Source organism: Mesoplodon mirus, assembly GCF_964341445.2.
Source record: "Mesoplodon mirus genome assembly, chromosome: 3".
Lineage (NCBI taxonomy): Eukaryota > Metazoa > Chordata > Mammalia > Artiodactyla > Ziphiidae > Mesoplodon > Mesoplodon mirus.
Window position 1 is genome coordinate 124795918 of NC_138978.1, and position 24563 is coordinate 124820480.

At 37.4% G+C, this 24563-nt stretch overlaps 2 protein-coding genes across 5 annotated transcripts in view; both read left to right on the plus strand.

Annotated features, from left to right (window-relative positions):
• ATF6 (activating transcription factor 6) overlaps window positions 1–24563 on the plus strand; it is a 212420-nt gene that overhangs the window by 50146 nt on the left and 137711 nt on the right. For 2 of the 4 annotated variants that reach the window (XM_082614999.1, XM_082614997.1), the window contains exons 10-11: window positions 3382–3420; window positions 19840–19971. In XM_082614999.1, the coding sequence (XP_082471125.1) occupies window positions 3382–3420; window positions 19840–19971 (171 nt within the window). The remainder of the gene's footprint in view (window positions 1–3381; window positions 3421–19839; window positions 19972–24563) is intronic. The other 2 variants (XM_082615000.1, XM_082614998.1) reach the window with 1 other exon arrangement.
• On the plus strand, window positions 17329–19084 carry LOC309800696 (glycine cleavage system H protein, mitochondrial-like). The gene is given in 2 exon segments (XM_082615001.1): window positions 17329–17706; window positions 17708–19084. Coding segments are annotated over 2 exon segments (519 nt in total). The 5' UTR covers window positions 17329–17419; the 3' UTR covers window positions 17940–19084.

A 24563-nucleotide genomic window follows, 5' to 3' on the forward strand; every position in this document is an offset into this window, starting at 1 on the left:
ACTGCCTGGAATGCTCTTCCTCCAGTGGCCTTCCTTCAAGTGTTAGCTCAAATGCCACCTCAATGAGACTGTCCTGGACTGCCTTCTCTAAATTGCCACCCCTGCTCCTGCCACCACACTTCCTATTCTCTTTTTTCTTTTACTTTTATCCATAGTACCTCTTGTCTTCTAGTATACTATATAATTTACTTATTTATTTTCTTTATTTCCTTGCAGAGATTTTCATCTCTTTTTTTGTTTCATCTCTTTTTGTTTTACAGTGCTTAGAACAGTGCCTGGCACATAGTGGTCTCTCAATAAATATTTGTGGTATGAATGAATATGTTCCCTCCTACCCCCACCCCCCATTAGTAGTAAGTTATTTTTTGATAAGTCTTTAGCTAGTTGTATTTCTCTTTTAAAAGGATTACTTGTAATCTTGACCAAAAAATCTTCTCTTTTGGTATGAATTGCTATAAACCTACTTGCATGTATTAAATATGTATCTAGTGTTTATTGACAAGTAACCTGCTTGCCATACTCTGCATATATTTACTAATTCCTATTTTTGTACGTTTATGTACACCATTCCTAAACTGAAAGAACTTCCTTCTGTCTTTCAACTTATGTGTTTTAGTCTCTCCCCACTGACATTCTTGATATTGCTTTATGCAACTGCTTCTCACCAGTTATCAATTTGTTACATTTTCTTCCACTTGTTGAAGTTGTGCTTTGTGCTGTTACTGTTTCTTATGCATATTTTGTCACAGGTATAAGGTCTTAGATCATGTTGTCTAGTTCTTTAATTTTGTCCTGTAGAGACAAGACAATGTTCATCCCAGAGGAGATACACAGTTATGTGTGTTTATTTGCTATTTCTCAAAAGCTGTGTGCTTTTAGTTCCTTGTTTCTTATCTAGACTATACGAGGTACTCATTATTTATTCAGTCAGACATACAGCAAATATTTTTAGAGGACTATTGTTTGCCAGGTACTGAGCAAGGAACCAGGAATGCAAACATGAATAAAAGTCTAGTAAGAGAAGCACATATGTAAACAAATGTAGTATGAAAAACAATTATGCAGATGTTGTATAAAGGTAGGGGCATATTCTTTTTTTTAGTATATATATATTTAAAAATATTTATTTATTTGGTTGCACCGGGTCTTAGTTGCAGCAGGTGGGCTCCTTAGTTGCAGCAGGCGGGCTCCGTAGTTGCAGCCGCAGCCTCCTTAGTTGTGGCACGTGGGCTCCTTCGTTGTGGCATGTGAACTCTTAGTTGTGGTATGCATGTGGCATCTAGTTCCCTGGCCAGGGATCGAACCCAGACCCACTGCATTGGGAACGCAGAGTCTTATCCACTGTACCGTCAGGGAATTCCCAATAGGGGCATATTGTTGAAGGAACATCAGTGACTCTGATGATGGTAGTCACAGAGGCTTTATGGGGTAGCATTTGCTGAACGAATAAAGATAATGGAATTATGCTGCAGGAAGTGAGGATGGTATTGGGGACGTCTTGCTGTGAAAGCCCTTATAAGTCAACAGAGATTTGAAAAATAAGACAGGAACAAAAAATTTTTAATGAATTAATGATCTTCACTGATGCTGAGGTGATGGGTGTATCATGGGTTGGGTCTTATTTCCATGAGCAAGTAGATTGATCCATTATGGATGGAGGAGATAATGGTCTCAATTTATTAATAAAGGTTTTTGTTTAAAAAAATTAAATGGACAGTACAAAAAGGAGAATTAAGAATGGGAGAAAGTTTAAATACTTGAAAATACTGAGCAACAACCTAAGGAAATCTGTGTCTGTCTCTGTGTGAAGGCTTTAGGAACAGAAAGCCAAGAAGTAGTGGGAATATTAGGAACTGTTCACATTTTGAAAACATGTTAAAAGGCTTAGATTGAAGAAAAGCAACAAAGAGAAGAGCTAGAAGGAATGAAGAAATATCAGAATGTCTTAACAAGTTGGAGTATCTCCAGATACCAAGAAGGAAATAGGAAAGAAACTGGCTATGAAACTCATAAAAAGCAGGAACAATTTCTTCTGGAGAAAATTTGGCACAGTGAAATATCAAAGCTCAGAGAGCAACAGTGTTTGAAAGACTGAAATCTACCCCTGAACCAAATGTTGGGAATGGAGATGTTGCATCATGTATATTATTCAGAAGCATTTCTTAATTGACCTCATTGTTTGCAGTCTTTTCACTGCAAAACCAGTGATCTTCTCGGACCTGGGAATCTGCCAGAGGAGCTGGAAATCCCCAGTTGAACCTTATTAGTACCACCTGGAAGATACTTAGTGAACAACTTCCACATCCGTGGCCTTGAATATCTATAAAGCAAGCATTATGTTTTAATTGGTGCAGAAACTGCATAGGCTTTTAAATAATAGATTGTGAGTTCTAACTCAGCTTTTCTCAGGTACTACAAAATTAAGTCTGGCCAGACAAATAGACATTTTAATCAGAGATTTCGAAAGCATTTTAAATTTAGGAACCTAAACTCTTTCAGAAGAGATCACATTACCATAGTAGTGTTGTTAATGTTGTTTCAGATGTTCAATGTAGAATTGAACTTTTGTGCCTTACTGGTATGGGTCCAAGTGAGAAAATATATAACACACATTTGCCAAATATAGGTATGCCTTAAGAAACATTTCCTGAAGGCACTTGGTGATGAAATGTAAATACATCTTACATCTAAAGTAAAAGAGTTTTGTCAAAGTAATGTGTAGCAAAACTGACTAGTTTGGAGAGTTTGGGGTTACTGAATAGTCATCACACAGAAAAAGAAAATAAACTAAGTAGACTTAAAAGGGTTAATTTTTCTGACCTTATTGATATTGTGTGGATGGTAAAGAAGGCATCTAGCTATTTTTGGCACAGGATTCAAAGAACTGGCCTACTCTGGGTGGTCTATAAAAATAGTAACTCTAGGCAGCAGGGAATGGCTAAACAGGACAAATGTGAATTGGTAGGAAAACCTCTTCTTACTTACTAGTCATTGGGGTTGATTCTATGATTAATTGTCATATTTTATAGTTGTAGAACCTGAAATTTAACCCAGATCTCTTTTTAAGAAATGATCATTGAAAACTCTGCCTTTTCTACTAAACCATAAAGCAATTTTTTTCCTACCATTCTTCAAGAAACCTTAAGGACTTCTGTTTTTGGCAGTATGGTGGGCTAGAGGTACAGAGAAACTTTGCGTTTTAGTATACTGGAAAATGCTGGATTAAAAAACAAATCAAAACTCTTTGATTTCATGGCTGAACTGAGGAAAATGAAGCACTTCTCAGAGGCCAGAATATTAAGGTAACATAAATCCATGATGGTAAGCTAACATTGGAAGTGGTGCTTGTCCTAGAGTTATTTCCTCATCCTTTTGTCCTAGCATCTGGGAAGAGGAAAGAAAACTCTGGATCCAAACAAGGTGAGAAGTCACAACTGAAGCCCTCCTACCCCCACCCAAATAAAGCTGGAACTTCCAAAGAATGACATTCTTGGTTGCTAAAAGAGAAAAAAGTAGATTGCCATACCACATAGGGAGAGTGTTGGTAAGTACCTATCTTGGTATTGGCTTTGAGTAGAGTAGAAATAAAGAAAGAATTTTCTCCTTACCACAAGCCCTAACTCATTCAGTTTGAGCCTGAATTTACACTACTTGTGTGGGCCCCAAAAAAACCAAGACAAAAATTTAGTTTAAGCAGTCCTGTGTTGGTGGTACTGCTGGTCTCCTGGCAGAATCAAATGTAAATCCTTCTCAGAGAAAGGCACTTTAAACAGACATCTAAAAAATTGCCAGAGGTAGGGTTCCAACTGAACATGAATCCACATCCTCTCACCTCCCTCAAATTATTAAACACACCAGGAAACAGGCCACCATGAATAAGAGTTAGAGGACATAAACTACAGAATAAAACTCTGAAAGACTACAGATATTTGAATTAACAGATACTAGAGGTAAAATAAATATGTTAAATAAAAGAGGGAATTGAAGTATGACGAAAAAACAAAAGACTATAAGAATTAATCACGACATTTTGAAAAAGAATCTGGAAATGTGATAATTAAAAAGTTGACATTAGAAAAACAATGCACAGGTTAAAACAAAAAATTAGGCACATTTGAAGAAAGAAATAGTAAATGGGAAGATGGATCTGAAGAAATTATACAGAATGTAACACAGAGAGACATAGAGATGGAAAACTTGAGAGATATTAAGAGACACTACCATAACTATGGGGTTACACTACAATAACTTAGTAATCAAAGTAACATCACCAGTCATGAGGCATACTGACATCTTATACCTCCTGATGTGATGCACTGAAAAGAGCACAACATCACTTCTGTGACATTCTTGCCAAAATGGCATAACCTGGATTTTACCATGAAGAAACATCAGATAAAGCCAGATTGAGGGGGACATTTAAATATTTTTGTAATCTTCAAAAGTGTCAAGGTATTAAGGAAGAAGGAAAATAACCTCAAAGAAGATTTTGAGATATAGAAATGAAGAGCCAACAACAACAAAAATAATAAATGTGAATGAAACTTTTTAAAAAGTTGATGGTATAAAACATTAACAATGTCTAGTTTGTAAGGTTAAAGCAAATGAAGATGGAAGTATAGTATTCCCCCCTTACCCTTGGGGGATATATTCCAAGACCGCATGGATGCCTTGGAATCATGGATGGTATCAAACCCTATATGTACTATGTTTTTTCTATACATACATACCCATGATAAAGTTTAATTTATAGATTAGTCACAGTAAGAGGTTAACAACAGTAACTGGTAATAAAAAAACAATTATAACAATATACTGTAATAAAAGTTATGTGAATGTGACCTCTTTCTCTCTCAAAATAGCTTATGGTACAAATTTAATGTCTTTTCCATCTTAACTAAGCACTTATACACTGTGGCCGTAACTTCTGCAGCTTGAGATGTGATGACAAAACTAGTATGAATTTCTTTTTCCTTCTTCACAATTTCATGGATAGAAGATTTGTTCTTACCGTAGATCTTAGCAACCTCAGCATATGATTTTTTCCCTTTCCATATTAAGTAGAGAACTTTACCTTTTCACTTAAAGGAAGCACTTTACAGCTTCTCTTTGGCATATACAGATTGCCAGCATCACTACTTTTGCACTTTGGGGCCATTATTAAGTAAAATAAGGGTTACTTGAACACAAACACTGCAATACTGATACTGCAACAGTCAACCTAGTAACTGAGATGGCTGCTAAGTGACTAAACCAGTGGGATACACTAAACAAAGGGATGATTGACGTCTTGAGAGGGTGGGACTGAGCAGGACAGTGCGAGAGTTCATCATGCTACTCAGAATAGTGCACAATTTAAAATTTATGAATTGTTTATTTCCGGAATTTTTCATTTAATATTTTTAGTATGTGGTTGACTGCAGGTAAATGAAACCGCGGAAAGTGATACCACAGGTAAAGGGGGACTACTATAATTTCTGGACAATAACATCTGATAAATTGTGAGGGGTGTGACTGAACTTAAAGCACTCAAAGTTTCTATTGTTTGGGAAGTAAGTAAAGATAATGACTCTGTTTAGACTTGTTAAATTTATTGGCATTTTAAAGTTTTGAGGGGTAACATCTAACAAAATATAATTAGAATATATCATTTCAAAATCTATTAGAAGTAGTATTGTGGAATGAGGTGGACGGATTCAGTCAAAAAGATGGCATGAAGAGAGAAATAAAGAAACAGCTAGATTATGAAAGCACAAAATATTGTAGTAGAAATGAATCTAGAATATTATCTGTAATCACAGTAAATGGAAATGTACTGAACTATGCATTTAGAAGGCAAAGATTGTCAGACTGGATGCGGGAGAAAAGCAAAATTCAACTTCATGCTGTTTATAAGAGAAACACCTAAAAGCATAAAGCTACAGAAAAGTAGAAGATCAAAGGATGGAAAAGCAAACAGTAGCTAAAAGAAAGCTGGAGTTACTCTATTAATATCAGATACATATACTTTAAGAAGAAAAGTATTATTAGACCTAGTCACTACATGCTGATTTAAAAGTATAGTTTATCAGGAAGATATAATAATTCTAAATTAGTATGTTCCTAATAATATAGCTTGGAAACAATAACTGATGGACCTACAGGAGAAAATTGACATTCTGCTGCCATAGTGGGAAATTGTAACATATCTCTCTCAGTAATTGATAGACCACATAGACAAGAAAATCTGCAAGGATACAGAAGAGTTGATTATTGTCATTATTAAATTTGATCTAGTGGCTGTATGTATATATATGGCATCTATCAGCACATAGTTTTCCAACCATATATGAAAGTGTTAAAAATTAATCTGTACTAGGTCATAAAGGAAATATCAGCAAGTTTCAAAACTATCATATGGACTACATTCACTGTTAATGCAATTAAGCTAGAAATCAATAACAAAAAGATGAAACTAAGAACTCCTATACTACTAAAATTAAAGAGCACAGTTCTAAATAACCCATAGATCAAAGAAGTCATAATGAAATTTGGTTTTAAATTATGGTATTAAAATGCTATTTATCAGACCTTGTAGAAAGTACCATACTGTGTGGGAAAAGCAAATTGCAGAAAAATATGTACAATATGATTACATTTATAGAAAGTTCAAATCAGAAAAACTGTACATTATGAATGCATGTGCATAAATGGTATAGCTATAAAGAAAAGCAAGGGAATTGTTATTACAGATTTCAAAAGTGACATTGAGCAAGTTCAGCTCACCCCTAGGCTGAGCTAAGTATTTCTTGGTGTTCCCAAATTATCCTGTATACATATAATAGAATGTATCATATTTTGCTAATTATTTGTTGGTATATCTGTCTTCATCACTATAGACTCCTTTTTCCTTTAAATTCTTAGTGGTTCTTATTTTATTGAGATTCCACAGTTTCCCATGGACCATTCTTTTTTTTGCCTCACTGAGCAGCTTGTGGGATCTTAGTTCCCCAACGAGGGATTGAACCTGGGCCCCGGCAGTGAAAGTGCTGAGTCCTAACCACTGGACCGCCACGGAATTCCCTCCTTTTTTTTTTTTTTTTTGAGAATAGAAGTTCTGCCTTATTCCTTTTTAAATATATTCTCAGCATCTAGCGTAGTGTATGTAGTACATGGTAGACACATGTTGCAGTGAATTGCAAAGAAGGTTTTTGTCACAGTGACAGAGAGGGAAGGGCATTCCAGGCAGAGGCAATATTCTGAACAAATGCTTAGAGAGGTGAAAGAAGATGGCTTTTACCCACAGTAAGAAGCAGTCACGGATGGCTAGAGCTTACCTTGCTTTTAGATTGAGCTTGACGTGTTGTAGCTACTTGATAAATATTTGTTGGATGATGGTTGAGTGACTAAATGAATGAATGAATGATTGAATGTTAATGAGCATAGAATGTATGGTGGGGAAGGGTAAACAATTGGGCTGAAAGGGTAGGCTGTGTTCAGGTCACATAGGCCATCATGTTCACTCTAAAGGAGAACAGCATGAAACAGTAACTAGTGCAAGGAAATGTCATAGTGAGCACCAAGTAATGTGGTGTATGTTGTGAGTGTTGTACTGAGAAGAGGGAGATAAATGGAGAGAGTTATTATAAGGAAAGACTTCACAGAGGAGAGTAGAATTAAAGATTTATAAGAAGAGAAGGAGAGAAGGACATTCCAAGGGAAGTGTATGACACATGACAGTAACCAAGGTATAATACAGAAATGGAAAAGAAGTTGTCTCCCCTCTTAAAAGAATAAAAATGGCAAAAAAATTTTTTTTCGAGTCCTGGGCCTCCTATGACTGGTTCCATTTTCTTTTTTTTTAGTTTAATTTAATTTAATTTTTTATACAGCAGGTTCTTATTCGTTATCTACTTTATACATAGTAGTGTGTCTGTGTCAATCCCAATCTCCCAATTCATCACACCTTCCCCACCCCACCCCACCCCCCTGCTTTCCCCCCTTGGTGTCCATACGTTTGTTCTCTACATCTGTGTCTCTATTTCTGCCTTGCAAACCAGTTCATCTGTACCATTTTTCTAGATTCCACATATATGCATTAATATATGATATTTGTTTTTCTCTTTCTGACTTCACTCTGTATGACTGGTTCCATTTTCTTTATGTTTTTCTGATTGTACATTTTCTAAGATACCTTAATTTTCATAGCTGTTCTCTTTATCTCGTTACTACTACTTTCTGCACTATAAATGTAGTTTCTTCTAGTCATTTTTCAGACACTAAACCTTCTAACAGACGTTGAAATTGGATAGGGTACAGTATAAATGGTTATTACATTTAAATTTTATGAGGTTGAGAAAGATATTTTCTTTGTTAGGGAGAGGACTTAATCTTTAGAATTTTCTCCTCTTGGGTTCGTACTTACTTAATGCAGTGGTCAAAGTTCATACCTGACATTGTTCATACCAAAGGCATGGTTTTTCATTACTTCTCTATGCTGTGTTTCTGTTTGATTTTTAAGTTTTGTTGTTTTAAGTTTGCACTTCATCACTATTTTGACATTAGGTAAGTTTAACTTGCTCCCAGGCCCCAAGGATTGATGTAAATCTCAGACTTGTACAGATATCAAGGAAATACAGTGAGGTAGGGGAAATGAGCAGTGTTCATTTTAGACACTGGAAAAAATATTTCTTCGTGGAGGGAAGCTGAATTAATTTAAGAAATGAGGGAGGAATAAGGGAAGAAAAAGGGAAAATAGATTAATTTTGATAGAAAGAAAAGAATTTCTGAAAGGTTCTGTTATCAACATAAAGTTTAACCAGCAACAAACTGTGTTAAAAATAATTCCTTCTTTATAAAACAGGGTGATTAAGAGCTAGTTGGAAAAACATCAGTCTAAATGCTACTTGCAATTTGTTGTTTATTATCAGCTTTGTTATGTTCTGCGTTTTGTTGACTGTTGAGTAATGGTAGGGCTACAGTTTTTATCATAGAAGTTTGTCTGATGTTTTGCTAATTTTCCTTTTCTCCTTAACAGTTTGGATGACTTTTTGGTAAATTCTCTCATAGTGGTTTTCAACCTTTCCTGTACGTAATCACTACGAAATCTTAAAAAGAGAGCTAACTGAGCCCTACCCCAAACCTATGGAATCTAGTGAGATGGGTCTAAATCATTTATTTTTATTTTAAAATTTTATTTATTCATTTATTTTATTTTTGGCTGCACTGAGTCTTCATTGCTGTGCGCGGGCTTTCTCTAGTTGTGGCGAGTGGGAGCTACTCTTCATTGTGGTGTGTGGGCTTCTCATTGCGGTGGCTTCTCTTGTTGTGGAGCATGGGCTCTAGGTGCATGGGCTTCAGTAGTTGTGGCACGTGGGCTCAGTAGTTGCAGCACACGGACTCAGTAGTTGCGGCGCACGGGCTTAGTAGTTGCAGCGCATGGGCTTAGTTGCTCCGTGGCATGTGGGATCTTCCCGGACCAGGGATCGAACCCATGTCCCATGCATTGGCAGGCGGATTTTTAACCACTCTGCCACCAGAGAAGTCCTTAAATCATTTATTTTTAAACAAAGTATTTTTCTTTAGGTGATCCTGAGGTATGTCCAGGGTTGAAAACTACTGTGTATAGTTTTATATTTCTTTCTATACATTGACCCCTATGGTAATTGTAAGAGCACTTATCCATTAAATTAGAAGATAATATATATAAGAGAAATTTTATTAAATCTCTAGACAGATGCTTGTATAGTCATAGGTTTGTATTATGTAATTAAGGAAATTTATGGACCTGTGTTTTGGACAGAACAGGAATCATAACAGAACCCTGTGAGAGGAACTTCTTCCTGGCACATAGGACTTCAGTATATAGATTCCTTTGTTACATTTTTCCCTTTCTACTATTTAAAAAGTCACTATAACCATTCTCCTTTTCTGCAAATAATAAGGCAACATCCGAGGCGGTTTTAAATATATTAGGTGTTAAAAAAAATTAACAAGTGTTTGAAATTGATAATACTTTTCCCTTGTTTGTTCTGGTTGGGTGCTGTCCCCTCACAAGAACCAGAATCTTTACAGTTTGAGACATCAGACTTGGATGAGGAAGGGCAAATTGTACTACTTAAGGACCAGCTACTCTGTGGTTTTCTTATGAGACTATGTTATAGGGGAAAGGTAACCACAGAGAATATGGTATTGAATTTGAGTGGCCTGGAACTGGTTAGAAATAAAATGTCTCTAATTCCAATATTCTCCAAGTTTGTCAGCTTTTCATTATTTTTATAGGAAGAATTCTAGCTTTAATCCTGAGATGAGCCTGTCCCCAAATCTGGCTTCAATTTTTTTTCCTCATTCAATTGCTGAGCACACTTTGCTGTATGATATCACTATTGGCTGTAAGTTAAAAGTTACTGTATAACTTAAATGTCAGACTTCAAACCACCAAGTATACATGGCTTTGTTCAGCTAGGTTTTTAAATGAAATCTAATTCAAGTTTTTGGCTAAAAGTATTTTCCACATTTATCAAAGTGACACATAAACTGAAGAAATACATCTAAATACCAGGTGTTATTGAATCTGGGGTTGCAGAGAGGTAGCAGAGCTAAGGGCAGTTCTTTTCCCAAATAGTCTAATTTACTCGTGTTCTTCAAAAAAGTATCTGCGGCAAAGTAATTGGTTCTCTTTTCTTCTAGCCCCTGTGGATTTCATCCTTTAAAAAAATGGCTTAGAGTGTATCAGTAGTGAAGAGCCGAGTTTTGAGGGCATGGAAAATTCTGTTGATGATTTTCTTTAGTTTTGGCTTTCGTGAGTTATATATAGGGAGGCTTATGAGGAGTATCACAGTGGCTTTATCATATATCACTTGGCTACTTTCCCCTCAGACTTGATTTGTTACAGTGAAGGGAAAGGCAGTTGAAATCAGAAACGTACATCCTTTGCTAACTTCCTTCTTTACCTTGAATAAGTCACTATGTCACTTTCAAAGATAAAAGGAGATAATGTGGTAACTTCTGGTGCTTCTGTCTTGTGAGAGGACATCAGTGAGAGACTAGGGCAGATGAGAAAACTGTCAGAGTTTAAGTTGGTTACTTTGATATTTTCTTTAGACTACAAATCTTTAACATAAAACAAGGACTAGTGGATGGTTTGTCTGAAATAGCTTTCTCAAACACCATTTTCAGTACTGAGCTGTGCAAAAGATAAATAATAGAGGAACACACAGCTTTACTTTGTAATAAGTGAAGGTCTAGCCTAATATTAAAGTAGTATAAGATAACTTTGAGACTTTTGATTTTTCCAAATATATATATGTAATTATTTATTGCTTCTAGGCAGTTTGCCTTTAATGTCTTATTTTCTCCAGATTTGACCTGTTCTGTCATTTCAGTAAGCATTTGAAACATATTTTAAGGGTTATTCTACAGATTGTTTTTAACAGAGTTATGGCTAGTAGAGCGTGAACTGTGTGTGCTGTGCATCTAGACTTCATGGTGTCTGTGTGTTGTGAACATAAGCGGGCATTGATATCTTATGTTCCCAGGCCGCTTGTCACAATCCATGAGCTCTGAGGAGCTAATATTGGGGAATCACAGATACTCTGTATGCCTTATATGGCTTTCTATCTAAACTCTTTTACTGGAATTCTCAATAAAACCGCATTACTTGCTTTCATTTTTCCTTCTCCCCCCCTTTTTTTTGTGTGATGTGAATTTGAAAATGAGAGATAAATGGAAATAAGACCGTTGGAAAAAAGAAGATGAAGAAAAAAGTGAAGACAGTTTCAAAATAATCTGGGTTTGGCTGTATGTTGATACCACCTGTGCTTGGTTGGTAAAGGTAGCAGTTTTTGTGTGTTTTGTTGTGTTAAGCTTTTATTTATCAGACATTTGCTCTGCACCAAGTACTAGTCTAAGCACTTTATATAAATTAATTCCTCCTTGAACTCTAAGGTAAGTGTTATTATCTCCATTTTACAGATGAGGAAACTGAAGTCACATCTAACATTTGGCAGAGCTAGGATTCACAGTCTGCCTTTGGAGCCCTTGTGTTAATCATTAATAGAACAACATCGATCCATGCAGAGAAAAAGTTGGTATTTACAGATAGAGGAGTTAGGACTCTATCCAATAACTTTACCCATTTTCCTAAAGCTTAAGATTGGATGTGAAAGGAGAAAATATATATTTTATGGGTTGATGGGATTGGTGGGAATATAATAGAAGAGATTGCACTCAAATTTACAGGCATCTTTTTGACATTGAGAATGAGTAGAGTGTGCCTTTCTCAAGTGAGAGGATACCAAAGAGTTGTTTGCACACAAGCTTTTTGTATTAAACATTGACTCATTGACTTCAGCAATTTAATAACTATAGTGTATTGGTTATTTATTGCTGTGTGGCAAACCACCCCAAAACTTAAAGGCTTAAAACAATAACAGTCAGTTACTTTGCTGAAACATCTGCAGTTTGGGAAATTCAACATCTCAGTAGAAACAGTGCTTCTTTGCTCCATGGAGTGTCAACGGGGTTGGCTCAGGGTGGAGGACCTACTTTCGAGCTGGCTCACTCATCAGGCCAGCAGGTTGGTGCTGGCCTGAGCTGGGACCTGAGCCAGGGCTATTGGCTAGAGGGTCTCGGTTTTTCTTCATTTGGGCCTCTCCACAAGCTGCTTGGCCTTCCTCGGAGTATAGTGGCTGGGTTCCAAGACTGATCATCGCCTGTTAGAAGAGTGCTTGCTTTATAATTGTTCACTGAATGGATGAAAGAATCTCAGGTTGTTTTCTTGCTCTTGTTGGCTCATTTGGCAAACTGCCACTGTAAAGTACCTGTTTCTTCTCAGGGTCTGGTAGTCCCTGGTTCTGAGAACTGCTATTTAGAGGATTTTTAGAAAAAAATCTCAACTATTGATCTATTTCTTCCTTCAGTCAAATTTCTGTTTCTAATAAATTACCCCCATTTACTACAAGTCTGCAAAAATCATCTGTGAACCATTCAATAAACAGAGAAAAATAGCTTTTTTAAGATTTGGAGAACTCCCTTGGGAACTCCCTGTCTTTAGCCTCAGTTGCAATGAAAATTAACATAATTTCCTGTTCCTGGATCTGGAGATGGTATAATAATGAGTTTACCACCTGCTGTTCTTGAGTTGTGGGTCAGTTTCTCTAAAGTAAAGATCTGGACTTTTTCTCCTGGCATGAGGCAGAATGTTACATAAAATTCATTTATTTGTTATTTTTTTTTTAAAAAAAGAATGCCTTCTATGGGTTAAGCATTGTTCTTGAACAAAACAGGTCTCTGTACCTACAGGGACATACAGACAGTAAACATAATAAGTGAAATAATAGAACAAAGGGATAAAATATAGTAGGGTAAAAATGGTTTTACAAGTGTGAGAGTGGTTGTTGGAATTATAGTTTTAAATAGTGATCACTGTAAAGTAGACATTTGAACCAAGGCTTAAAGGTGATAAATAGCCATATGGATATATGGAGGAAGAGTATTCCAGGCAGAGGGAACAACCAGTACAAAGGTGCTAGGGTGGAAGTGTGCCTTGCATGTTCAAGGAAAAGCAAGTGGGTCAGTGTGGTTGGACTAAAGTGAGCAAGGGGGAGAGTAGTAGGAGATGATGCCAGAGAGATACGGTGGAGGGAGGGGTTAAATTTAGTGAGGCCTTGGTCATTGTAAGGATTTGGGCTTTTACCGTGATAGAAATCAAGAGCCATCTGAAGGTTTTGAGCAGAGGAGTGACATAGTAATCTGACCTAGATTTTAAAGCAATCCTTCCAGTTGCTATGTTGAGAATAGCCTGAACCTGGCAGGCAGGAAGACAGGCTGTGCCACTAACTGCTGTGTCATCTGTGGGACACATAGCACTTTCCAATTTATAAAGCATGTTCACATCCATCGTTTCATTTGAATCTTTGAAAAACCCTGTGAAATATTTATTTTTCCTATTTTACATGTGAGGAATTGGAGGTTCAGTGAAGTTAACCGACTTTCCCAGAGCGACTCAATTGGAGAGTCTCATAGCCACACATTGAATCCATATCTCTTGACTCCAAATTTTGTGTTCTTTCCTCTATTCCACATTAAAACCTGAGGATCTTCATGCTCTTTCCAGCTTAAAGTGATTTCACTTTTTCATGTGCAGTTCTCAGGAAGAGGAATAGCAGCATATGGATTTCTTTTGGGGATGGGAACCAGTAAGATTCTTAACTGCTGAGATGGCTTGAACTTAAAATTGACCAACTTGTACCATAAGGAAACAGGTTTGCAAAGGGAAGAATAGATTTGGAGATTTGCCATTTTTTGTTCAGCTACTTGGTATGAAAATTGGGTATCTGAAATCATATCTTAAGTATTAAGTTGGCTTCATAAATAATCTAAAACAGTTGTTGGCTTTTAGAATTTCATAAATGAAAAAGTAAAGTAACAATTCTTATAATACTTTTTCCAGACATTTGGGGAAATTGAAATTACTTGTGTTTTATTAATCTGTGCTTTTCAGGCCCATTGACCCACAGCATGAGCAAGGTTTATTGGTGTAATGATTATTCTAAGGCTTAAAACTGTTGTGATTCTTGCAGGGTAGCATGTTTCTGGTCATAGAGACATAGAGACTTCTATTTTTAAAAATATTTATTAGTTTATTTTAAAATACTGAATAGAATCTGATTTAAGCTAATTATGAAAAGTGATTAGATTGCCATATTAATATCATGATCTATAAACAGTTAATCATTATACTAATTCTTATTGTGACTCTGAGTCATTTCCTGTGTTCTTGGAAATTTATTTTTCCCAAAATTGACAAAAAGGGACATTGAATGATGTAAAACACTCGTGCCAAGAATCTAAAAGCTCATATCAGCAGTAATTTTCTCATACTCTTTTGTACATTTGGCCATTATAAGGACTGTCAAATTCCTTTCTTAATATTTGTGTTGTCCAAATTGAACTAAGACAGTCTTGAATTCTGGCAGTAAAATAAAGCTCCTTTATGTCTTTCAGATATTAATAAAAACAAGGGAAATGTAAATTTGCGGTTATTTAGATGGTTAAAATTAGTTTTTATAGGTCATTTCATAGGTTCAAGCATATATAGTTGTTTTGAGCTGAATTGGACAGTCAGCTTCTCTGTAATTTAGCTTGAGAAATTTCATTTCACTTTAATTAATTTATTTTTTTAGAAATTTCATTTTAAGACTTTAAAAAAATTTTACAAGGAATTGGGACCAAATGACAACAACAACTAAAACCAAAAAAGTGAAAAACTTTAAAAGATTCTTTATAAAATTTCTTAATATATTGCTTTTTCAAAATACTTTCTGGCCCAATGGGTAGATAATAAAATTGAGACTTACAGACTGTTTGGATCCTTATTTTTGCCTCTTCTCTGACCCACTTCCTTGTTTAAAATGCTTTGTTGACTCTGTATAATAAAAGTGTTGTGAAGATCCTTTTTGTGGAGTCCATTGAATGAGATCTGAGTGAGCCCTCAGGCTAAAAAAGGGTAAAAGTTACTAAAGTAGCTATGGTTAAACATATATTGTCATTACATTGTGATAATCATTACTCATGTGGGCAGTGGGAAAAAATAGTGATCACTTATGAGCCAAACCAATCAACATTAAAACTGATTCCTAGGAAGTGTAGCTGCTAAGTGATTATAGCACAGTCCAATTACAGATGGAATAACCTAAACTGATAGTTAAACTCAAGGCATTTGCTTGTAACAGTCACAGATTGTGAATCGAAATGCCAGTTTTCACAATGGTAATAAAATCATGAAAAGAACAATGATCAGTAGAAGAGCTCTTTAAAAACTTCCAAGTACTAATGATTGTGAACTCTCGTAATTTACTCCATAAATCATCCATAAACCACATAAATCATTTTCTTTAAAAAAATTATTTATTTATTTATTTGTTTTTGGCTGAGTTGGGTCTTTGTTGCTGGGTGCAGGCTTTCTCTAGTTGCGGTGAGCAGGGGCTGCTCTTCGTTGCAGTGCGCGGGCTTCTCACTGCAGTGGCTTCTGTTGTTGCGGAGCACAGATTCTAGGTGCACAGGCTTCAGTAGTTGTGGCTTGCGGGCTCTAGAGCACAGGCGCAGTAGTTGTGGCCCACGGGCTTAGTTGCTCTGCGGCATGTGGGATCTTCTCAGACCAGGGATCAAACCCGTGTCCTCTGCATTAACAGGCAGATTCTTAACCACTGCGCCACCAGGGAAGCCCACATAAATCATTTTTGATTGTGTCCTTCCACATCCCTCTCGTCTGACTTCCCCATCCTTTTCCCCACACTGTCCACTTCTGTTGGATTTACTGTGAACAACGTGTAACTTTTAGGGAATTGAGGTAGGAAAGATGTTATGAGAAACAAGATTAGTTTAAAACAGTGGCTCTCAAACATTGGCGTATATCACCTGGACAGCTAGTTAAAACAGATTGTTAGGCACCGCTCCCAGAGTTCTTGGGTGAGTAGGTCTGGAATGGGGCCTGAGAGTTTGCATTTCTAACCAGTTAACAGGTGAGCTAATGCTGCTGGTCCAGGTACCACACTCTGAGAATCACTGTGCTAGGGGAAGGTGCATTCTGATCCAGAGGAACTAACAAAGTGTATTAATTGCTAGTCGACAGTAGGATTCAAGAAAGGAAAAGTATAGAAACTACTCCTAGAAGCCATAGCAGCCACTCCTAGATGAATAGGAGACAAATGTAATACCAGTTTTTAAAAGAAAGAAGGTGGATTTTCCCCATTAGACCAGGGGATTTAATATTATTCATAGGGGAGATTTTGATATAGAAAGGGGTATGTTAACTGGGAGCCACAGTTAAAACAAGAACAAAACATACCAGTTTTGTTTATTTTATTGAATAAATTGCTAGACTTAATGATAATGTGGCAGACAGGGCCATCCATAAATAATCTAGCCTTGCATTATGGTTAGTCTCCTTTCTTTTCCTTCTTTCTCTGAGATGATCCCTTTCTCACTGTGCTTGCACACGCACATGTCCACTTACATACCCTCTCCTGCTTTACTTGCAATTCCCCAAGCAAAACAAACTCTTATGACTGTGTCCTTTTTCATATACTAGTCTATCTACATGAAATGCCTTCTCACTCACATCCTCCTTTCCACCTGTTTATTTACTGCCTGTATTTTAAGATAACTTCATGATCCTCTTGGTAAAGATCAAATGCCCTAGCTATATGCTTCTGTAACACTCGGCATTAACCCCTATTCTATTTATTATCTTTTGTCTGTATCACTCTCCCCCCCCCCCCGCCATACACACACACACACACACACACACACACACACACACACAGTATTTGATTTTTATCTTTGAGCCTTTAGCATCAAATATGATTCCTGGAACATAATAGGTATCTAGTACATGTTGAATAAATGAGTGAATCAGTCAGTCATTCTGGCTGCAGACATGGCGCTGCGAGTGGCGCGGGGCGTGTGGGCCGCGGTCTGCAGCCTGCGCGCCATCTCTGCGCCTAAGGCGCCCTGTCCGCCGCGACCCTGGGGACTGCGAGCAGGCGCCGTCCAGGCGCTGCGCACCGGCCCAGTTCTGCTGTCGGGTCGTAAATTCACAGACAAACATGAATGGGTAACAACAGAAAACGGTGTTGGAACAGTGGGAATCAGCAATTTTGCGCAGGAAGCTTTGGGAGATGTTGTTTACTGTAGTCTGCCTGAAGTTGGGACAAAATTGAACAAACGAGGAATTTGGTGCTTTGGAAGGTGTGAAAGCTGCTAGTGAACTCTCTTCTCCTCTATCAGGAGAAGTAACTGAAATTAATGAAGCTCTAGCAGAAAATCCAGGACTTGTCAACAAATCTTGTTATGAAGATGGTTGGCTGATCAAGATGACACTCAGTAACCCTTCAGAACTAGATGAACTAATGAGTGAAGAAGCATATGAGAAATACATAAAATCTATTGAGGAGTGAAAATGGAACCCCTAAATAAACTAGTTTGAAACAACTTTAAAAAAAAAAACAGTCATTCTGGGAAATGTCAACATAATGCAGTGATGATGTTCTAATCCTGGACCCAAATCCTGGCTTTGTTAATTACTCAGAGCACTTACGTTTCTGACACCAATTCCAATGTATGTTTTTCCACACCACCAAACAGTTCTCCCTAAGGGTTCTGATCACCCAGTTCCAATGTGTGGGGAGGTTTTTCCCATACCACCAAGCAATTCTCAGACACTAGCTGGGTGTCCTACAATTAAACTTAATTCTGACACAGACAGTGTGGAGATAGTGTCAGATCTCACAGGTTAAGGGCTCAGTCCTACAAGAGTTACCCTACACCCCCTTCAGGCATCAATCGCTAATCCAAGTTTTCACCTGTGCTTCTGGCTAGCGGGCTATAGATCAGAGGTTCCCATGACCTCAGGTTCAATTAATTTGCTATAGTGGCTCACAGAAGTCAGAGAAACATTTTACTTACTAGAGTACCTGTTTATTATAAAGGGATATAACTCAGGAACAGCCAAATGGAAAAGCTGCATAGGGCAAGGTATGGGGGAATGGACAGGGAACTTCCATGCCCTCTTCAAGCTCACCACTGTCCCTGAATCTTCACCAACCCAGATGCTCCCTGAATCCCTTCCTTTTGGGTTTTTGTGGAGGCTTCATGACAGAGACAGATTGATTAAGTCATTGGCCATTGGTGATTGAGCTCAATCTCTAGCTCCTTTCCCCTCCCTGGAGTTGGGGGGTGGTGGGTGGGACTGAAAGTTCCAACTCTCTATTCTTATGGTTCTCTCTACTCTCTATCCTTAGGTAACCTAAGGGCCTTCCAGCTCGCCTCACTGACATAGCAAAAGGCACCTTTATGGGTCTTATCACTTGGAAAATTCCAAGGGTTTTAGGAGCTCTGTGCCAGGAAAATGTTGTGACCAAATATATATTTCTTTTTATAAATCACCATATCACAGCATGACTTGGGCAAACTGTTTAAACTCTTTGAGCCTCAACTTTCTTTGAGCTTTCATTCCTTAGTACATAGTAGGTGCTCAAAAAATGGTTGCTGCTGTTATACTGTATATGCATCTTAGAAGAATGTTTAACAGTCTTGTAATATCTCTGTGGTCAAGGATATTTTGGTCTAGGATATATTACAATTAATTCATAAGTGGTTTAACTTATGTTTTTACAAACTTGGAAGGCTCTTAGGAGCATGCTGCAGGGCTCAATTTCTTGGCTCTGTTCTTTTCGATATCTTAATAACAACTCAGTTGAGGATGTTGATGGTATGTTGTTCCTTGCTTAGAAGGTGAATTTCTTTTGCTAATTAGAATTCTAAAAGTTCTTGAATGATATATATTTTTTTGTTTTTGTTTTTTTTGTTTTTGTTTTTTTTTTTTGCTGTATGCGGGCCTCTCACTGTTGTAGCCTCTCCCGTTGCGGAGCACAGGCTCAGCGGCCATGGCTTATGGGCCCAGCCGCTCCACAGCAAGTGGGATCCTCCTGGACTGGGGCACGAACCCGTGTCCCCTGCATCAGCAGGTGGACTCTCAACCACTGTGCCACCAGGGAAGCCCCATAATTATAGTTTTTAAAACATATAGAATACTGACTTTGTCTAAACAGGTTATAAATAAGGTACCTCTATACTTATAAAAATTATTTTCTAAATTATTTTTCATATATGTACAGGATGCCAAGCTAGGGATTTGACCATATCAGTAAGCTGTTTTGACTTGCTTCTACGCCTAGTATTCTTGCTGTGTGTATAGAGCTACAAAAGGAATTTTGATTTGCTTCAGAGTTACATGTAGTATGCATATGTATGACATGTTTTTATTTCAATTATTTCTTAACATTTTAAAATTTTCAGTATGTTGGAACGAGATCCCAGGAGAATGAATCCTGGTGTGAACCCTACAAATCAAAGGAGGCATCTTCTAGGATTTTCTGCTAAAGAGGAGCAAGACACATCAGATGGTATCATCCAGAAAAACAGCTACAGGTTAGATTTGTATCTAAATTGTTTATACACAATTTTAACTAGTAGAACAAACAAGTTACAAGGACATTCATTAATTTTACTCTTAAGATCAGTTCTAAGAATAAATATACTTTTTAAAAGCTGTCCCAGTTTCAGAATTCTTATAGAGATGTGACCTTAAAAATCTCAGTTTGTGTGTACTAATATCCAAATTGAAACGCATGTAATATATACATACTATATTGTAAATAATGTCTTTCATATAGTTATTTTATCTATCATGTTTATACATATAATATATTTAATATTTGTTACTATATCATCTGTGATAGGTATGATTTGGTAGAATGATATGGTTGAACCTGTTTGTAGTTATTAGATAAAACCATTTTACTTGTTGTGATTTTTGTTGAATCTCCTTCCCTTGTTATAATTTAATTCTGTCTTGGTAAATTTCCATATAGCTTGTCAATAGTAAAAGACTTAACTCTATGAAAATACAATTTCTATGTCATGTCAACTAGAAGAAGGTTATAGTGGACCTTTTCAGACCTGTATACTTTTTGATAAACATTTCCCTGTGTTATTTGTAATTGTTATTAGAGCCAAATGGAGCTAGGTCCGTGACTAACAAGGCAAAGGGAGGTCATAGTGTGGCAACTGTGGCACAGAATAATGCTTGAAAATCATTAAAGATTTGTTTACTCTTAACTAAGGTTTTACAGGCCAAAGGCTATAGGGGAATCATTCTCCTGATTTTTACTTTGTTACACCCATACCATTTAATGAGATTATTACCATAGTCCTTCAGGCTTGTCTTCATTTAGTCTTCCTGGAAAAAATGCTAGTATTCATTTTTTTTTTTTAGGAAGCTGCAGTGTGCCAAGTACTATGCTAAATGTGGCAGAGGATCCAAAGAATTATATGGTAGTGACTGTAATGCAACATAGAATGTGATAGATGCCATGATGTTGGAAAACCTAACATTTCCTGCCTTTTGTTTTTACGTGCCCAAATTAGCCATGCTTCTGAAATACTGATCTTAGTGATCACATAAGAGTGTCCCTGAATATTGCTAGAGTTTAATAGAATTTTTAATTTACTAAATAATTTTTCCAAGTTTGCCCTACATGTCCCGTAATTTTGAGTTCTGTTGTCTACATGAGATCCAGCAAAGGTTACTTTTTTTTTTTTTTTTTTTTTTTGCGCTACGCGGACCCCTCACTGCTGTGGCCTCTCCCGCTGCGGAGCACAGGCTCCGGACGTGCAGGCCCAGTGGCCATGGCTCACAGGCCCAGCCGCTCTGCGGCATGTGGGACCTTCCCGGACCGAGGCATGAACCCGTGTCCCCTGCATCGGCAGGCAGACTCTCAACCACTGCGCCACCAGGGAAGCCCTAAAGGTTACATTTTTAATAGATAGTCTTTGGATGTGTGAGAGTTGAGAGTGTGCCACTTAGGTTGTACAGCTTGTTGCTAAAAATGGAATGAGATTAGACACCAGAAATTACCGTTCAGGTAAGCTTGACAAGAATATTACTTATTTTGCACTAACTACAATAAATAGAAGCCTTCACTTATTATATGTCCATGTTAGAGTAAGGTAATATGGTGGTTCCCGGAAAGCACAGTACACTGATTGTACTAGTTCAAACTAGAGGTCTGGATGACTTTTAGGCTGTAATTTATCAGCTTTCAAAGTAGTGCATGAAATGCAAGCCATCTCTCTGTCCCTGACCCCAGAGTCACCACTGCCTGTGCATAATCTGGGTTACTGGTCTTAGTAATCGATTCTTGTAAAGGTTACGTGTAAGTCTCTTGAAATATCTAAGATTATTATTGAGGCACTTGGGAGATTTAGGTGTTGGTCCATTATTTGATGTTCTTTCTTTTGTTATTATAAATACTGAATAACAGATACGAAAAACGTGTTTGTGAAACATTTGAAAGCACCAAGTATGAATTTGTTTTAAACTGAATTTTAGGTGGTTTGTATATACTCAGCCATGACATTTGTATTTATTTTCTTAATGCAGCTTATTTTATGTTATGTTTCATTTTTTAGGAGAGTTACGAGAACTGGTTCAAATAAAAAAGGAGTAGATTCTTAATGTTGTAATTTATAATATTGCATTTGCCTTTTATTTAATAATTAACTGCATATATTTTTTCAGCCTTAGAAATGCGTGGTATACAAATAATATGACCATATAGTTTGTCAACCAAACTGAGGCACTTCTAAGAATGAAAGGTGGTGCTAGTAATATTTATGTCAGGATGTCAGGCATAAATCAGGACTGTCTTAGATAAAGGGAAAAGGATAGTCACCCTACACATAAAGCATCAGCCAGAACCTATAGTCCAGGAATTCTCATTAACTCTAGCTCCTTAATACTGTCCTTCACCTTAGTGATTTATTTGTTGAAATTTTTTCTATTGGTATGGAATGGTTTGCAGGCAGCCTAGAACCCTGACCATCTCAGGACTAGTGTAGATCTAATTGCCTCCAGATTGCATTTTGGCTTAGGTTCTCCCTTTTCTTTCCCCTTCAACTCCACCCAGTCCCTTTCCTGGTATTTTTCCTGTCAGATTTTTTTTTTCTTTTCCAAAGAATATTTTTGACTGATAGAACAAAGCCAGTCAGCACAGATGTGCAGAAATCATTACTAGAGTTTATCACATGGAAATAAAATTATAAATCAGAATTACATTTTCAATAGTAGTTTTAGACTTTTCTGATGGACTTAAGCATTTGTATTTTAGGCCTGATTTTTTTTTTTTGCGGTACGCGGGCCTGTCACTGCTGTGGCCTCTCCCGTTGCGGAGCACAGGCTCCAGACGCGCAGGCTCAGCGGCCATGGCTCACGGGCCCAGCCGCTCCGCGGCATGTGGGATCCTCCCGGACCGGGGCACGAACCCGTGTCCCCTGCATCTGCAGGCGGAATCTCAACCACTGCGCCACCAGGGAAGCCCAGGCCTGATTTTTAAAATAACAAGTATGTGACAGATATTTTTTCTTGGCAGGGTTTTTTTTTTTTTTTTTTTTTTTTTTTATATAAGCATTCAGAATTTACCAAGTGCAAGGCAGAGTTTTTTTTTCTTCTCTCTCAGCAGCTAGTTTAGGCTGATTTCCTTTTCTGTGTGCAGTCATTACTTGTGTACCACCATCTCTGTTTTATTTCAAATAACTTAACCCTAACAGGCAGAAGAAAGGACATCAAGAATGTTTCTGGTGCATCCTGCAGGGAAGAATCATCTATATACCCTCAGCTGTTGCTTTTTTCCCCTTGTATGTGGCATACATAGAAGTCTCTGACTTTTATCTTGAAGTTAGTTTTCCACTCTGCCAAAATTATTTTTGTCAAGGGGGCCAGTGAATTCAGCACTGTCAAATTCAGTGAAAACTTGTTTTCATCTTAGTTGATCCTTCCTCAGCACTTGGCTGTGTAGATCACTCCTCCTTGAAGCATTCTCCTTTTGTATTGCTACATTTTTAGTTTCCTCTTTTTTCATGGGTTCTGTTTCATCTTTGTAGGCTCCTCCGCTATCCAAATCTTAAGGCTTGGAACTGTGAACTTTTTTGTTTTCTTTCTGCCGTAATTTAGCCCACAATCCATTTCTATATATCCGCTTGAATTTATGTTTCCCGTCCAGACTTCTGAGTCTCTAGAGTCATATATCTAGTAGTTTCCTTGAATTCTCTTTTAACATTTCAAACTTAACACCTACACAGTGAAACTCGAGGTCCTTCTCCATATTCTGTTTCCACCCACTTCTCTACAATAGGCTTTTTTGTTTCTATTTTTTTAACGTCTTTTTTGGAGTATAATTGCTTTACAATGGTGTGTTAGTTTCTGCTTTATAACAAAGTGAATCAGCTATACATATACATATATCCCCAATCTCTTCCCTCTTGCATCTCCCTCCCTCCCACCTCCCTATCCCACCCCTCTAGGTGGTCACAAAGCACCAAGCTGATCTCCTTGTGCTGTGTGCCTGCTTCCCTCTAGCTATCTGTTTTACACTTGGTAGTGTACGTGTGTCCATGCCACTCTCTCACTTCATCCCAGCTTACCCTTCCCCCTCCCCGTGTCCTCAAGTCTGTTCTCTACATCTGCGTCTTTATTCCTGTCCTGCCCCTAGGTTCTTCATGACCTTTTTTTTTTTTTAGATTTCATATATATGTGTTAGCATACGGTATTTATTTTTCTCTTTCTGACTTACTTCACTCTGTATGACAGTCTCTAGGTCCATCCACCTCACTACAGATAAGTCAATTTCATTTCTTTTTATGGCTGAGTAATATTCCACTGTCTATATATGCCACATCTTCTTTACCCATTCATCTGTCGACGGACACTTAGGTTGCTTCCATGTCCTGACTGTTGTAAATAGAGCTTCAGTGAACGTTGTGGTACATGACTCTTTTTGAATTATGGTTTTCTCAGGGTATGTGCCCAGTAGTGGGATTGCTGGGTCATATGGTAGTTTTATTTTTAGTTTTTTAAGGAACCTCCATACTGTTCTCCATAGTGGCTGTACCAATTCACATTCCCACCAGCAGTGCAAGAGGGTTCCCTTTTTTCCACACCCTGTCCAGCATTTCTTGTTTGT